Source organism: Panthera pardus, unplaced genomic scaffold (assembly GCF_024362965.1).
Source record: "Panthera pardus isolate Hobbes unplaced genomic scaffold, ASM2436296v1 HiC_scaffold_8, whole genome shotgun sequence".
Lineage (NCBI taxonomy): Eukaryota > Metazoa > Chordata > Mammalia > Carnivora > Felidae > Panthera > Panthera pardus.
Window position 1 is genome coordinate 18,312,497 of NW_026527013.1, and position 16,772 is coordinate 18,329,268.

Consider the following 16,772-nt stretch of genomic DNA (forward strand, 5'->3'; position numbering starts at 1 on the left):
TGCTTCCACTGGCCCGCCAGGATCCTCCCAAATAAAGAGGCGATGTTCACTAGCATGTTGAAAAGACGTGCTTGTCATTCTTAATAAACAACTAGATTAAGAATACATAAGAGAAACAGAGTGGTATCTTTATATGATACACAAGTGTATGTTACAAGAATTCCATCAGGCACAGGAGCCTCAGGTTTAAGGCCTCAATGCTAGGCCAAAAAAAAAAAAAAAAAAAAAAAAAAGGGCATGGTAAAGTTTTTACTTTAACATCTAAAATGTCACTTGTCATAAAGGAGGGTGTAATAGAAACTGTCTTTAATAAATCATAATTGAAGTTCCCCTCATTTTCCTTCCATTAAGATGCTAAGTTTATGTCTGAGCATGAAGAAAGAAAAAGACGGTGGCTCCCCTGTGGTCAGCGACGTCTGCCAGTCAGAGTGGAAGCCAGCTGGGGAGATTCCCTGGAGGGTCCATCCATCACTAATTCCATCTTTCTAGAGTAAGGGAACGGGCCACATTTCTCCTAACAGTCCAAGCCCTTTCCCAGGCCCCAGACAAAAAAAGAAAAAGCCAGCCAGCCACTTTCTAGGACATCTGGCTTTTCAGGAAACCCAGCACCCCCACGGGCTGAGGAATCTGCCGCAGATTTACGGAGACGCACAGGAGGCAAAGTTTCCTTTTACATTTTAAACAGAAGCAGTCTGAAAGGCTTCATAACTACACCAATAAAAAAAAGAAAAAATGGAGGCCTCTTCTTTAGTGTGAAAGTCTGTCCATTTTTTTTCCTGGATCATCTCCCTTGCACCATGGCTTAGGCATCTCAGTGCATGGTGCTTGCGTTGGCCACTGCAATGGCCTCCTGAATTTCTCGTATCACCAGGATCCGAGTCAGCATCTGTCCCATCTGTTCTCTGCTGATAGGCTGGACCGAGTACCAGATTGGGCTATTGGGGGCCACCACTGGCTCGGGCGTCAGATAAAAGGTGTCATTCCGGCCTTTCACACTCTGGGGGCTGAAAAATATATCAGTAAAAGCTGGGTAAAACCACAACAGTCTCAACCCTCCCACATTGGAATCTACTGGACAGATGCTGTCTGCAAAAGTTGGGAAGACAGCAGCTCTTGGAGGTATGGTATCATAGCTACTGAATTCCATGCAGCCAACACATATTACCTCTAGGACCTCCTTTGGGGCTACTGCAAATGTCAGTAATAGGCTACCTCCCTTCCACTCCTCCCTTACATGCTGCCAGCTGTGAATACCTCTGAGTGATACCTAAGGATGTGGGGTTCATCTTGAGTCCAACTATATCCCACCTGGAACCAATTTCACCACTTACAAGGTCATCTCCAAGTCTTTCCTCATGTTGTTTGCCTCTACCCAATCCACTGACAATTCCTCAATTTTACCTAAGGGACTCTATCTGCCTTCCCAGCTTGGCTAAGATGCTGGGACCCTTACTTAGGCTCACACTCTACCCCTTCAATGTTTTGCTGTACTTATTAGCACATGTCGCTGTCTAAACAGTTACATTCACCCATCCACTCAAGATTTATCAAAGGGCCACTGTGTGCCAGGTCTGCACTAGGAGCTGGTGTTCAAGAAATGAGCAGAATCCAAGACTTCCCACCTTATGGAGCTTACAGGTAAGAGGAGAGATAGTCAACAATTAGATAAATACACACAAAATGACAATCAGTGATAAATGCTACAAAGGAAAGAGCCCAAAAGAACAGGTAGGGAATCTGGAAATGCTTTCCTAATAAAGCTGAGAAGAGGATTGATAGGAGCCAACTAGCCAAATATGGGGGCCCGTAGCGGGTGGGGAAGGCCTGCCCAACAGGGAAAAATTTTTTTAATGTTTATTTATTATTGAGAGACCGACACAGAGCATGAGCATGGGAGGGGCAGAGAGAGGGGAAGACACAGAATCTGAAGCAGGTTCCAGGCTCTGAGCTGTCAGTACAGAGCCCGACGTAGGGCTGGAACTCACAAACCGCGAGATCATAACCTGAGCCAAAGTTGGACACTTTTACCAACTGAGCCACCCAGGCGCCCCATCAACAGGGAAAATTTCTATGCTGAGGCCTTGCGGGTAGGGAGAGCATGAGGTCCTTGAGTGGAGAGAAGCCAGCATGGCTAGAGAGCCAAGAGCTACATGGACATGAGATGAGCAAGGGAAGTATACTAAAGGCCTCGTTGGCAACATTAAGATTACTCTTCTTTATATAATAAACTAAAACCACTGAAGGTTTTAGTCTAAGTAACATGTTAAGAACTATAGCACAGAAACATCACTTTGGCATTGCTGTAGAGATGACATGTCAAACTGAAAGGGCAAGACAGCAAAAGCAAAGAAAACGAATCCCCTCTAGATTGATGTTGCTAGTGACAAAGGTCAAGGACAGGAAGATGTTAAGCTATGCTATGTGATGGAAGCCACTTCTCTATACTTTCCTCCCTCTACCTTCATTCCCCTCTCCAAGACAGGGGACCATATAAAATTACAATGCTGGTCATTCCACATGTTTTTGGGAAACCAGTAAGGTTGCTTCTATATTTAGCTTTTGGGAAGTGTGTATTTACTCTCAGTTCGTGACTAAAGAATGCCTTTGTATACAGGTACAGTGCATGCATGCACACACACACAGTCCCCCAGCCACCATAAAGCTTCCTCACCATTTAAAGAGGTAGAAATCGTAGAGCTTGATGGGACATCTCAGTGGATTCTCTGGATTTTCCGTCTGCTCTGCATACATGTCATCTGTAACTACAAAACACACCCCCAACACCAGAGACATGGCATCAGACTGCTTTAGCTCAGGCCCAGATTAGGAACCTTAGGCTTCTAGCCATCCCAAACTAGACTTATTGGGAGGAAAAATGGTGTGAGGCATGAAGGGAAAGTATGAAAGGAAAAAGCAGCAATCATTTCTGGGGCATCTCTGCTTCTAGAAGAGTTTGAAGTTTCTGGCTGGGGAGAAGGGAATGGAGAATTCTTATCCAGCAAATCCCAACCTTCACACTAATCACTAGTCCCCCGGCACAAGGACAGGGCAGGACAAGTTGCACCTGTTTCCGTAGCCCCTACCTTTCTGGCCAGTCTGGTGTATCCCAAGTGCCTTCAGGTACCGAATACTCGTGCTTTTATCCTTAGGATTAGAGGGGTTCTTCTTTGTCTGTCGCAAAACCTTGGAGAAGGCCAGCTTCATATGCTGGTCCACTGTCTTCAAAAGGAAGTATCTGCACCACAAGTGAAAGCAAGGCAAAGGGAGGGGTGCCAGGAGGAGACCATGACTCAGCCTCTGCCATCAGTGTCTCGGAGGAGCTGATGCACACACTCCCAGGATCTGGGCAGGCCCACACCCAAAAACACTGTCTAGTGGAGGAACCACATCAAGACTGATGGCAGGGGTCTGGCAAGGCTGTCTGCCTCACTGGTCACCACACAAATGTAGCCAAATGGGGCTGAAGGCTTTCAGTAGCCCAGATGCTCTCAAATATGTGTCAAAGGAATTCCTAAGTCTACCTGGATAGTTTCCACCCTCTTCACTGGGCAGATGCCAGCAGTGGCTAAGCATGGAGCTTCTAGAACACTTACTTGGTGTTAAAGAACATGAGGGTGGTCAGCAGGGTGGAAGGGGAGTGAGCCCCGAGCTGCTTGCACTCCCACAGCATCTCCTCAGTCACGTGGCTGGGCAGGACATAGCCTAGGAGGAATAGAGTACTGCTACAACAAGACGATGGGAGAAGGGCCCTCAGAGGTGCAGGATGGGAAGTGGGAGGCACAAGGACCACACAGGAGTACAAGTTTCCCAGAAAAATCTCCCTAGAGAATGGCAGAATCACCTGGAAGCTTGAAACACAGATGCCTGGGTTTCAGCCCAAGTTTCTGGGGTGGGACCTGATAATGTGCATTTCTAACAAGTTCCTGAGAACCAGTGCCCTATATGATTCTTACCTGATGTTAATTCTTCCTCTAATCCAAGATTACAACTGGGCAAAAGAACATAGTGTAACACCCAAAACTATAAATCAAACTCTGCATATATGCATACTTCTCTAGAAAGAGGGTATAGAGCTTTCATCATATTTTTTCAAAGGTGTCAAGGGCCCAAAGAACCAATATGTGTGTCCTTGTTAAACCTCTTGTGTTTTCCACCTCTAAAAAGCAAGCTCATTCTCATTCCCTGTCTGGATAAAGGGGAGAATGATATTCAGAACTATTACAGGGTTCTCCCACAGGGAAGGTCTAACTTTAAGACGCTGGTTCATAAGCACACTGAGGGCTGGGCAGGGGCAAAGGCCAATGTTTGATCAAAAGCCCTGTGCAGCCAGGTCTATGTGAACAGAAGATGACACTTAGGTTGATCACCAAGCCCCCATCATGTGTTCATTCAACAGTCGATGTACCAGTGTTTATGTGCCAAGTACTGAGGCCCTGGTGAAACAGTATTCTCCTGCAGGAGTTTCAGGAATTCTCCAAGCAGACAGTGAGGATGCCACATCCTAGGAGCAGGGAAAGAAATATTCTGCCCAACACATTCCTCTTCTCTACTCTTGCCAAAGCTGGTCCCCTAAGTCCATTAGTGCACTCCCATCTCTTTCTGGCAGCACTATCTCTACTCTTCTATTTTGTGGCCCACTGGCAATACGATAAGATTCCCTGCCCTCAAAATATCTGAAGCAGATGAGTGGCACAAGACAGCCCTGTTTGGGGAAGGCCAGAGCTAAAAGTGGTCCCACACATACCTTAGCATGCACTATTTTCTTTGGATTCACTTCACTCTGCCAACTGGTAGTGTCTCTTCCCTAGCTTTACCCACTTCCTAACACAACTTAAAGTGAACTTTAGTGTCTAAAAACCAGGACTCCTGGCATGGGAGAAGGGAGATGCAGAGACATCATATAAAAAGCCTTGTAGTTCTGAATCTGAACTGCAGGTATCAAAATGATTTTATTTTATTTTTTAGTTCTGCCCCCCTGAAAGGCCTAGAAACAATGACCAACCCAGAAGCAATGAACACCCCTATGCTACTTAAAATACCATTTACCACTAAAAGGAACCAGGTTCTATGCTGAACTGACCAATTCTATACTGAGGCAGAAAACAGAAAATGTCCAAGATGAGCACGGAACATCTGGAAAATCAGAAATCAAGGAAGTAGGGCCATGTCAAAAGAACTTAAAAGCCAATTTAAAGAGGTCCAAAATGGCCAAAGACAGAACAATCTGCACATCAAAAAAGATTACCTGCAATGGAGTAAACCATATTAAATGTTTAAATCCATCAGTTCACAAGGATTCTTTAAAAAGTGAATTGTTCATCACTGGATGAAACCAGTGAACCAACTCATTACTGTAAAAACTGCTAAACAAAGGAGAAGAAACAAGCCCTTATTCTGCCTCTACTATAAAATCCATAATCTATACTGCTAGGCATTGAAAGAGTGATCAGGAGAAAGTTGTGCTCTGTATTTCAGCTAATAATGAAGAAGTAGTAACATGAGAATACCACTGTTTGCAACTCCTAATGAATGAATGGATCTAGATATTATGGGTATCAGATGGAAGTATATAGCCCATCTATGATGTCTCCTTCCAAAAAGGAAACACAAAATTCAAAACCCCATCAATGAAGTCTTTATCTGCAACTATCTGCAACATTTACAGTTATGTGAATACAAGGAACAGAAAACTATACTAAACTACAATATGGGGATGTAATCAGACTGACAATTTAAAAGGCTACTTTCTTCTATAAATAAATTGCAAAAAAAAAAAAAAAAAAAAAAAGAATTAAGGAATCAAGGGGAAAACTAAAGATTAAAGCTAAATATTAAAAGACATACCAGCAATTTCAATGTGCGGATCTTATTTGCACCTTGACTCAAAACAAAGTCAAGACATTTTTGAGACATTAGAAATTTGAACAAAGGGTAGATTTTTATGACATTATGGAATTATATCCCCCCCCCCCAGTATAATAAAGGCATCATGTGTCAAGCATACTAAAATATTTATGAATAAAGTGTCTAGGAGTTACTTCAAAATAATATGGGAAGGGAAAAAAACAGATGGGGCACCTATGACACAAGATTTGCCATGGACAATGGGTACAAGGGAGTGTCATTTATCTCAAGTTTACTTTTATATATGCTTAAAATTTCCACAATGCAATTTTTAAAAAGCAAAGTTTGCACAGCCACACTTGGCTTGAAAATTTGCACATCATGTAGAGTGATTCACTTATTTGGTTTCTGTTCTAATGATAGTCCCTCAGAAAGGACTCTTTCCTAATGCCCTTAAAACTTTCCATTCCCCTGTGCTTGGTTCAAGTCACTTAATCATATACACTGTCTCCCCCCTATTAGACTATAAGTTCCATTTTATTCATTATAATATTATCTACACCTGAAATGCTACTTGGCACATAACAGGCATGCAAAAAATATTTGCTTAAAAAAGAATTTTTCTTTTAGGGGTGTCTGGGTGGCTCAGTCAGTTAAGCATCTGGCACTTAATTTCAGCTCAGGTCATGATCTCATGATTTGTGAGTTTGAGCCCTGTGTCTGGCTCTGCTCTGTCAGCGCGGAGCCTGATTGGGATTCTCTCTCTTTTCACTCTCTCTCTGCCCCTACCCAGTTCATGCGCTTTCTCTCTCTCTAAATAAAATAAATAAGTTAACTAAATAAAATACCTATTTTTTAAAGGTTAAGCGTGTAACTGTGTGGTGATGGATGTTAACTAAACTAGATCATTATGCAAGATCTACACATATCAAATCATTATGTTGTATACCTAAAACTAATATGCTTTATGTCAATTATCTCAATTTTGTTTTCATTTTAAAATTCCTGTTAGATTAATGCAAAAAGTAAATAAATAAAAATAAATAAAAAACAATTGGCAAAGCCAGGATTAAAACTCAGATATTCATGTGAATATAAACTTTTCAACTCATCTGGGTAAATACTAATAAGGAAGACAACTACTAGATCATAAGGTAAGAAAAGGTTTACTTTTTTTTTTTTTTAATATTTTTAATGTTTATTTTTTAAATTTTTTTTTTTTTTTTACTTTTGAGAGAGAGAGAGAGAGAGAGAGAGAGAGAGAGAGAGAGAGAGAGAGAATGAATATGAATAAGTATAGGGGAGGGGCAGAAAGGGAGGGAGACAGGGAATCCGAAGCAGGTTCCAGGCTCTGAGCTGTCAGCACAGAGCCTGATGCGGGACTTGAAGCCATGAACAGAGAGATCATGACCTGGGATGAGGTCAGATGCTTAACCCACTGAGCCATCCAGGCACCCCTCATGTTTATTTCTGAGAGAGACAGAGAGCGAGGGAAGGGCAGAGAAGAGGGGGACAGAGGATCTGAAGCAGGCTCCATCCCAATAACAGCCTGATGCAGGGCTTGAACCCATGAACCGTGAGATCATGACCTGAGCTGAAGTTGGACACTTAACCAACTGAGCCACCTAGGCACTCCAGAAAATGTTTACTTAAAAAAAAAAAAAAAAAAAAAAAAAGCCAAACTGCTTATAAAGGGATTGTACCATTTTGCATTCCCACCAGCAACGAATGAGCATTCTTGTCCTCCCTATCCAGCAATTGGGCCTGCCACTGCTTGTGATTTTAGCCAATCTAATGGGTGTATAGTGGTATCTCATTTTAATTTGCAGTTTCCTGATGATATCTAATGATAAGCATCTTCATATACTTATCTACCACCTGTGTTATCTTCTTTGGTGAGGAATCTGTTTAGATCTTTTCCTTTTTTTTGGTTCAGGTTGTTTTTTATTGTTGAGCATTAGGAGTTCTTTGTATATTTTGGATACCAGTTCTTTATCAGGTATGAGTTTTGCAAATATTTTCTCCCAGTTTGTGGCTTGTCTTTTCATTCTCTTAACAGTGTCTTTAACAGAGCATAAGCCTTTAATTTTGACGAAGTCCAACTTATCAATTATTTTCTTTCATGGACTGTGCTTTTTGGTGGTATATCCAAAAAGTTACTAACTACCAAACCCAAGGTCACCTAGATTTTCTCCTATGTTATCTTCTAGGAGTTTTATAGTTTTGTGTTTTACATTTAGGTCTATGACCCATTTTCAGTTAATTTTATGAAAGGTGTAAGGTCTCCATCTAGATTCATATTCTGGTATGTGGATGTCCCGTTGTTCCAGCACCATTTGTTGAAAAGACTATTCTTTGTCCACTGAACTGCCCTTACTCTTTTGTTAAAGATCAGTTGGTTATATTTCTGCGACTCTACCTCTGGGCTCTCTATTCTTTCACCAAACACCTGCACACAATGTTTACAGCAGCTTTATTCATAATTGCCAAAATCTGGAAACAACAAAGATGTCCTTCAATAGGTGAATGGATAAACAAACTGTGTGGTACATCCATACAATGGTATATTATTCAGAAGTAAAAATAAATGAGCTATCAAGCCATGAAAAGACACACAGGAACATTAAATGCGTGTTGCTAAGTCAAAGAAATAAATCTGAAATAGCTACATACTGAATTATTCCAACTATATGACATTCTGGAAAAGGCAAAACTATGGAGACAGTGAAAAGATCAGTGATTGCAGAGATTTGGGGACGGAGGGGATAAATAGGTGGAGCACAGAGGATTTTAGGGCCCTGAAACTTCTGTATGATACTGCAACTGTAGATACATGTCATTATACATTTGTTGAAACCCACAGAATGTAGAACAGGAGGAGTGAACCCTAATGTAAACTACAGACTTCTGTAGTGTGTCTAGCAAATACATCATATGAATACAAAATACTAAATAATAGAGGGAAGAGTGTGTGAGGGAGTATATGGGAATTCTCTACCTCCTGCTAATTTTTTCTGTAAACCTAAAAGTGGTCTAAAAAGACAAAAATTTATTAAAAAATAAAACCCCAAATACCTCAGACATTCTACTCTAAGACTCTTATTCTTTCAGGAGTTTTATGAGTAAACCAAAAATTATGCTCCATATATGTAGAACATATGTTCAAACATATGGGAAAAAAATCTCCAGTATGTAACATGAGCAACCTATATGAAAGAATTCATAATTCTTAAGTTTTGCAATGATTCTAATTTTAATCAATAAAATTTTTTTAAATGTTTTATTTATTTTTGAGAGAGTGAGTGCATGCGTGAGAAGGGGAAGGGCAGAGAGAGAGGGAGACACAGAATCCAAAGCAGGCTCCAGGCTGAGCTGTTAGCACCGAGCCCACCACAGGGCTCGAACTCACGAACCATGAGATCATGACCTGAGCCGAAATCAGACACTTAACTGACTGAGCCACCCAGGCACCCCAATAAATTTTAATTAAAACAAACAGAAGAGTAACAACCCAAGGCTCTGCATGCCCCCGTGTCCTGGCCACACTGGGACCAGGGTTTCTCTGTCTGATGTGCAGTGCCCCTTCAGTATCAGGCCAAGCAGTACAGAAGTTCATGCTGGTGCCAAGGATTTATAGCCTCCTCACCCACATGCTGTCATAGCCAGCCACAAAAACAGCTGATCTTTTATAAACCCAGGTGGGAAAGACATCCAAGGACTAGGAAGACTCTTACCAAGTGGAGTGACTCGGGGCTGAACATCTTTCAGAACTTCATGTAGCCACTCCGTGAATCGAACATAATAAAGATCGGAGAAAATGTCATCAACCCTTCCATTTTCAAAAAGATACTAAAAGAAAAACAATAAAAGTTGTTGGTAGTCTCCTGAGTAAAACTTCCAGGGTAAATAAATACTGTATCACTACCTCTCCCTACCTGTTTCTGCTTCCTTAACAAACCAACACAACAGGTCAAAAATGTCCAGCATGTGACGCTTCCACAGCACACTTCAAATCATGTGAAATGACTCTCACAACACTCTAGAGAGTAGGGTCAAAGGGGCAGATTTTGTGAATACTATTTCTCCCAGATAAGGCACTGTCTTGTGGTAGCAAAAAAACAATACAGGCTCTGGGGCCAGCCTCTTATTAGCTATAGTGTAAGTTAAATAACTCATCTGAGTATTTTAACTTTTGGGGCTCAGTTTCTTTGTAAATGGAAAGGACTGTGCCAGCCTTCTAGGACTAGGGAGAGCATGGAATGAAACAGGGCATGTAAAGCAATCCACTCAGTGCCCTGGGTGACTGGGAAGAAAGAGGAACAAACTGGGGGGCAGACTTTTCTCAGGCCCAGGCAACAGGGTGGTCCCAACCAGCAAGTGCTTTCATCATACTGTGGGTTTCTCCACAAGAGCATTCACACACTAAGAAATCCGCCTTTGTTCTCTTAAACTGCCAGTTCTAAGACAAGTTTCCGTTACGTTTCACGTTAGATGTCCTGAAAGCCCAACTACAGCTGTATATTCTAGCTAGACTCTCGAATAATTATTCTGTGTTAATGCAGGGAACAATGAGAAAATGGGCTGAATGTTAGCACCAGATTTTATTTTGGATAAATTACTTTTATGCAAACCATGTGTTTACTTTTAATGAAGTGTTATATACAAATCCTTTGTGATTAAGAAGTTTTAATATACCAAACATTTTAACAAAAATTTCTCTAGATGACAGAATTATATATGATGTCTATTTTATTTTTTTGAAGTGAACATGTTAGGTCTTTTGCAATTTTAAAAGATGTACATTTAAAAACTTATTATATAGTTGAAAGAAAACTTCCCTATAATCACTTGCTTATCATTTTACTAATTTGAGTAACCAGCAAATACCCAATGGGAACAGCTCAAACATGTTCCTGCGAAGCTGTTTCCTACCTTTTGAATACACAGGAAAATATAGTAGAGCACATCTGGATCATAGGGTTCACCTTCTCCATTTCGAGCTTCTCTTGTCATTAGACAGAGCCCATAATTCAACTCAGCCACAGCAGAAGAGATGAGATCTTCCTGGAATCGAAGCAGTTGGCGCCCTGCAACACAAGCCAAAGGTAACCCCCAAAGGTGAATGGGAGGGGATCTTGATAACAGTAATCTCTTCACAGGTTGCTCAGATCCCCAGAAGGAGGGCTCAGAGAAGACACTGATCATCAGGGTGCTAGGACGGAAATGGTCACCTGTATCTAAGGTCAGAATTGGCCCACTAAGATAGTAATCCTGTATGCCCTGTTTACACCAAGGCTTTCCTTCCCACAATCCTCCCCACCACACATACCCTCAAAGTTATTAGGGCCAAGACATGAAAGCAAAAACAAAACCCCCCAAAATCCACACTTTAAGAGGAAGAATACGAACATATTGCTAAGGAAGAAGGCCCTTGAGCACACTCACTGGTCCTATCTCCTTCCAGAATTTACTCTGCCCAGATCTGCTAGGTTGACTCCAGAAATCCATGTGTACAAAAATGTCTGGTCTTGGGCAAACACCATAAATCCTCTCATTACCAGCTTGTTGCTGGTCTTGAATTTAGCATACTATTTCAGATGGTGATCCCTAACCCCCAGAGCCAAGGGACACCACTTTTCTGCCATTTTGTCCTCCAGCTGCTTTCATACCACTGCATTTTAGAGAGTCCACCCTCCTCTCTCCTTCACAAACACTCACTCCCGATGGGTGCCAGTCTGTTCTGAGCATCCTTCTCTAACTCAGCATTCTTGGTCTGGGCCCAGTTTTTCCATACTTCAAGCCCTTCTTCTGGTTTCAGAGAATTTGGAAGCAGAAGTTCTGGGGAAGGCTGTGGCTGTGACTGTGGTTCAACTTCAGCAACCTGGACAGTCTGAGCCTATGAGAGAGAAACCATCAAAATGTGTCAATATTGTTTTCCATCAGGCCCTTCCACAATACTGTTAAAAAAATGTTACCTGTGGTTTTTTTAAATTAAAAACAACAAAAAAAACGAAAAACAACTTTCTTCTACTTGTCCTACTTCCAAAAAATTTTGTGGAGTTCTACTCCTTACCCCAGGGACAGCTAAGGCTACTGCAGTGCCTCTCAGCCCTGGCTGGACTTTTGAATCTCTGAATTACAAAAACCAGTATCTGGGCTCCACCCAGAATCTTTTTTTTTTTAATTTACAGTAACCTTTGTTTTCATTGATATTTCATTTAACATAATTTCAAAGAAGATCTGTGCTGTAAGATGAGCCAAACAACAGAAACCCTAAAGCTCCTAAGAGATTTTTTTCACACTGTTCTGAGTAGGACATGAGGTTTTGGGGTCCCCAATGTTGATACTTAACATTTTAAAATTTTTTATTATTTATTTAAATTTATTTATTTTTTATTTTTTATTTTTTTTAATTTTTTTTTTTTCAACGTTTTTTATTTATTTTTGGGACAGAGAGAGACAGAGCATGAACGGGGGAGGGGCAGAGAGAGAGGGAGACACAGAATCGGAAACAGGCTCCAGGCTCCGAGCCATCAGCCCAGAGCCTGACGCGGGGCTCGAACTCACGGACCGCGAGATCGTGACCTGGCTGAAGTCGGACGCTTAACCGACTGCGCCACCCAGGCGCCCCAAATTTATTTATTTTTTAAATTTATATCCAAGTTAGTTAGCAATAGTGCAACAATGATTTCAGGAGTAGATTGATACCTAACATTTTACCTCTTGAGATTTTACCAATAGATAAAGAAAAGAGAACATCAATACACAAGAATTAAACTGTAATAAGAAGCTCTTGGGTTACATACCACCCACCTTTTTAAGGCTGTAATGATAATGAAGGATTTCTTCTTCTGGAAAGTTCAATGTCATTTTTTGTTTTGTTTTGTTTTTTAAGTAAAATGTCACAATATGTGAAAATGTTGCACTTGCTTCTCTTAATACGCTAAAAATGGTGGAAGTTTTTAAGTTCTTCATGAGTCCAAGCTGGGTCATGACTACTACTTCTGGGGATACTTCTGGGGTCTATTCAACACACTAATTCCAAGTTTGGCAACCATCAGCAAAATGACCTGCAATTAAGCCCACAGACGTTTTCCAGAGTGGCAGAATCTCATTCCCATAATGTCAGCTAAGGTTCCAGAGGTGGCTAGGAAAACCCAAATGTTCCCTGGATCCTGAGACAGATGATAAGCACCCAGGCCTGCAAAACTACTGAAATGAAGACCAGCAGCCAGTGATGGGACACTACCTGCTTTTGCACAGCCAATGATCCTACCAGAAGCAACCAGTGCTGCGTTGCCAAAACCAATCCAATGTAAAGGCACTCGAACTGCTTTTCCATAGGTCTGCACCAGTTGACAAGGCATACAAGCCTTGAGGCCCCAGAATCTTTTTAAACAGATTAGTCTTTCAAAGACCTTCTCACATAAAAAGGCCATTCTAAAGTTCAGTCATTTCTCAGAACTACTGGCCCAAAGCACAGCTTGTCAAACTATAAAGTGCAAACAAATCACTGAAGGATTTTATTAAAGTGCGGATTCTGATTTGAAAGGTCTCAGGTGGGACCTGAGATTCTGCATTTCTAACAAGTTCCCAAGTGAGGGAGCTGGTTTGCAGAACACACTTTGAATACCAAGTGTCCAGAGTAGTGACCATTAAACTTTTGGGCGCACTTTAAAAACTTCTGGGCTGCTTTTAGAAAATAGCCATGACTGGGCCTTATCCTTGCAGATTATGATTTAATTGGTCTGAGGGGGGGGGGGGTCTGCCACCAGTACTTTTAAAAGCTCCCAGGTGATTCTCATATCCAGTCATGGGTGAAAATCATCCCTTTTAAAAGAAAAAGGAAAGTACAACAAACAAGTTATGTTCTCTCCCCTGCAACTGTAAGATGAGAGGGTTAACACTGAAGGATCTATATGGCTTCTCTAGCTATATATAAGGTTGGTTTTCTCCCCAGCATATTCCTTCTCAATAATACTGCTCTATTTCCTAAGGACATTTTTGAAGACAAGAGGCACTACTCTACCTTCCTGCCTCCAAAGGAAGTCATCCCATCCCATCCTCAATGGTCTAACAGCCAAGCCATGCACACAAAGGGGCAGAGAAATGTCCATGAGCCTCAATCACAATCCTCATTTTGGGCAGGATAGATAGCATCATAGATACCAAGCATAGATTCTTGAGTCTCACTCACTTGTCTATATTCTAAACAAATTCCTTTGAGCCATTCATCATGCCAGGGCCTACCCAAAGGGCTAAGCAATGTCAAATTATTCAAACTGAAGGCAAAATAATTTATATACGACACATTAATCTGCTTGTCAATGAATAAAAATAAAAACTCTCCTTCCTATCTCTGCTCAATTAAACAAGGAGATAAAACAGTTATCAGTGCAAGGTTGTTAAATGTTTGTCAACCCAGGAACTCCACTGTAGACACGCTTCCCAGTTCAACTACCAATCTCCTTGGTGAGTCTTAACCACTTTTCCAGTTTGGATTTCCATGTTTGTGGAAATGATTGCTAACTATGCACCTCCAAGCTAAACATCCCCTTAATATACCCAGGGGGTACTATATGTTTCCAAGTGAACATCTTACAACCAACCACCTCAAACTAATATCTACAGAGAGAACTCAGCATCTTCCCCATCCAAAACTATTCTCCTCAGAGTTCCCTCCCTACCTTGTTCAACGGCAACACCATCTACCCAAGCTGCAAAATCTAGTAGGAGTCTGAACAGGTAAGTAGGTGGGGGCCAGGGCATGTGGGGCAGTACTTTCCTTCTGGTTTTTAGACAGGTGCCCTTCACCCACTAATGTAACATTCCCAAGCATCTTGACAGTAAACTTCTTCTATATCTGTCTAAATGTCAGTGGGTAGGGGTGGTAGTGATCCCAACCAGGATGAAAACTACTGATGTAAGTGGGGCCTTATATACTGTGGTGTAGAGTTTTCCTATTTATAATGGAGTCCTTGGAGAGTTTTAAGCTGAGAAGTGACACAATCTTACATTTTAAGAAAATTATTCTTGCTGATTTATGGAGAATGGATTGAAGAGCAAAGGTACTGGTGGCCTGGACCAGGATGGTGACAGTGGAGAGAATTTAAGAAATTCTGAAAAGTGTGGTGGCAGAACCAAAGTGGCTTCTTGAGAAACTGGCTGTGAGAGTAAGGGAAAGGAGACTCAAGGATGATTCTTGGGTTTCTGGTTTAAACAAATGGGTGAAGGATGGTACCACTTTCTGAGAGGGAAAGTTTTTTTTTTTTTTAACAGTACATGTATGTATGTATATACGTATGTATGCATGTATGTATGCATGTATGTATGTATGTATGTATGTATGTATGTATGTATCTATCTATCTATCTATCTATTTTTAAGTAAACTCTATACCCAATGTGGGGCTCAAACTCAACCCCAAGATCAAGAGTTGCATGCTCTACTGACTGAGCCAGCCAGGTGCCCAGAGGAGAAGTTTTGACAGTGGTAGAGGTGATGCTAATGAAAAGCTGAAATATCCTCAGTAAATCCAAGGAAATGAAAAATAGGCTGCTGGATGTGTGCGAAAGGTTCTAAGAGGAAAGGCATGGTCTAGAGATAAAGATCTGCGTCAATGCAGCACAGGCTCTGGGCTCCAGAGCCAGTCTTTCCAGGGCTAAAGCCCAACTCTGCTAAATACTAATCCTGGCTCTGGTCTTACTGGTTTAATCTGTGTCTCAGTTTCGTCCTCTGTAAAATAGTGGTACACACCTCATGAAGTTGATGTGAGAATTAAATGAGTTAATATGTGTAACACTGAAATAGTGCCTGGCAGACAGTGTCAGTGACTATCCTCTTCATGGCACCAGCCATCTAGAGGGTGCTGAAAACCATGGCCATGGACAGAAATCCCTTAGGGAGAAAAGAAGGCCAGTACTGAGCTCTGAGGAACATCTACATGTATGGTTTAGACAGAGCCACCAGCAAACTCTTCTGAGAAGGAAAAAGAACCAGTAGGGGTAGGAGGAAAAACCACACCAGAAGAGAATTCCAGGAAGACAGGTATGATCTGTTGTTTAATATGTTGCTGTGAGATAAAAACAGACATGCCTCTTAAATCTGGCCAAAAAGAGGTCACTAATAACCTTAACAAGAGCAGACTCACAAACTGAAGAGAAAACCTTTTAGAAGGCAGAGTCGGCTTGCGCAGATAATGCTTTTGAGAACTCTGGGAATAAAGCACAGTGGAGAAACAGGGCAATAGATGGAGGTGCATATGAGCTCAAGGGAGGGCGGTTTCACCATAAATATCATTTTAAAGTGGGTGATAAGAGAACTTAAATAAAGGGTATGGCAGGTGAAGGACCACAACACTTTGTCATCAGCTCTCCTTAGGGTTCAACTCACATCACAATTATCTTCCCACGGGCTGTGAGTACTCCAAGGGCAGAGACTCTCTATTCATATTTGTTCCCCAGCACATAGCACTAAGCCTAATAAGGAAGGCAGAGGGATGTTTGTGGTATAAATGGATGAACTCATCTTTCCTGCATGATGGGTATTCTTCTCAATTTTTCCTTTTCCGGTAATACCTGATATACATTCCTGTTAAGACTTTCCCAAAGGAAACATTGCCCCTGAAGAATACAGGCCTACTAAAATGAACTCCAGAAAAGATCTTCCGATACAGGGTCCAGAAGTACAAATTAAAAGAGGACTTTTAAATTAAAGAGGATTGACTTGTGAATTGGACCATGAGGCCCAAGAAAGCTGAGAGCCCTGATGTCCTCCATCCTGGTAAGCAATAGCTGAGTGCAGAGCTACATCACAATACTCCACGCTGGTCTCTTCCACGTGCAATTAATTCTACACATCTGTACTTGACTCTTCTTGTTATCACAACTTTTAGGATTCTGGAAAAATTTCCTACCAAAGATCAGATC

General features: G+C 41.5%; 1 protein-coding gene across 7 annotated transcripts in view; it reads right to left on the reverse strand.

Annotated features, from left to right (window-relative positions):
- Positions 1–57: 57 nt before the first annotated feature.
- The window catches only part of QRICH1 (glutamine rich 1), a 52,413-nt gene continuing 35,698 nt past the window's right edge, over positions 58–16,772 (reverse strand). For all 7 annotated transcript variants that reach the window (XM_019416785.2, XM_019416791.2, XM_019416788.2 and 4 more), the window contains 7 exons: positions 11,563–11,740; positions 10,777–10,931; positions 9,579–9,693; positions 3,594–3,702; positions 3,084–3,235; positions 2,672–2,762; positions 58–1,004 (listed from right to left, as the gene is read on the reverse strand). In XM_019416785.2, the coding sequence (XP_019272330.1) occupies positions 812–1,004; positions 2,672–2,762; positions 3,084–3,235; positions 3,594–3,702; positions 9,579–9,693; positions 10,777–10,931; positions 11,563–11,740 (993 nt within the window). In that variant the 3' untranslated portion in view covers positions 58–811. The remainder of the gene's footprint in view (positions 1,005–2,671; positions 2,763–3,083; positions 3,236–3,593; positions 3,703–9,578; positions 9,694–10,776; positions 10,932–11,562; positions 11,741–16,772) is intronic.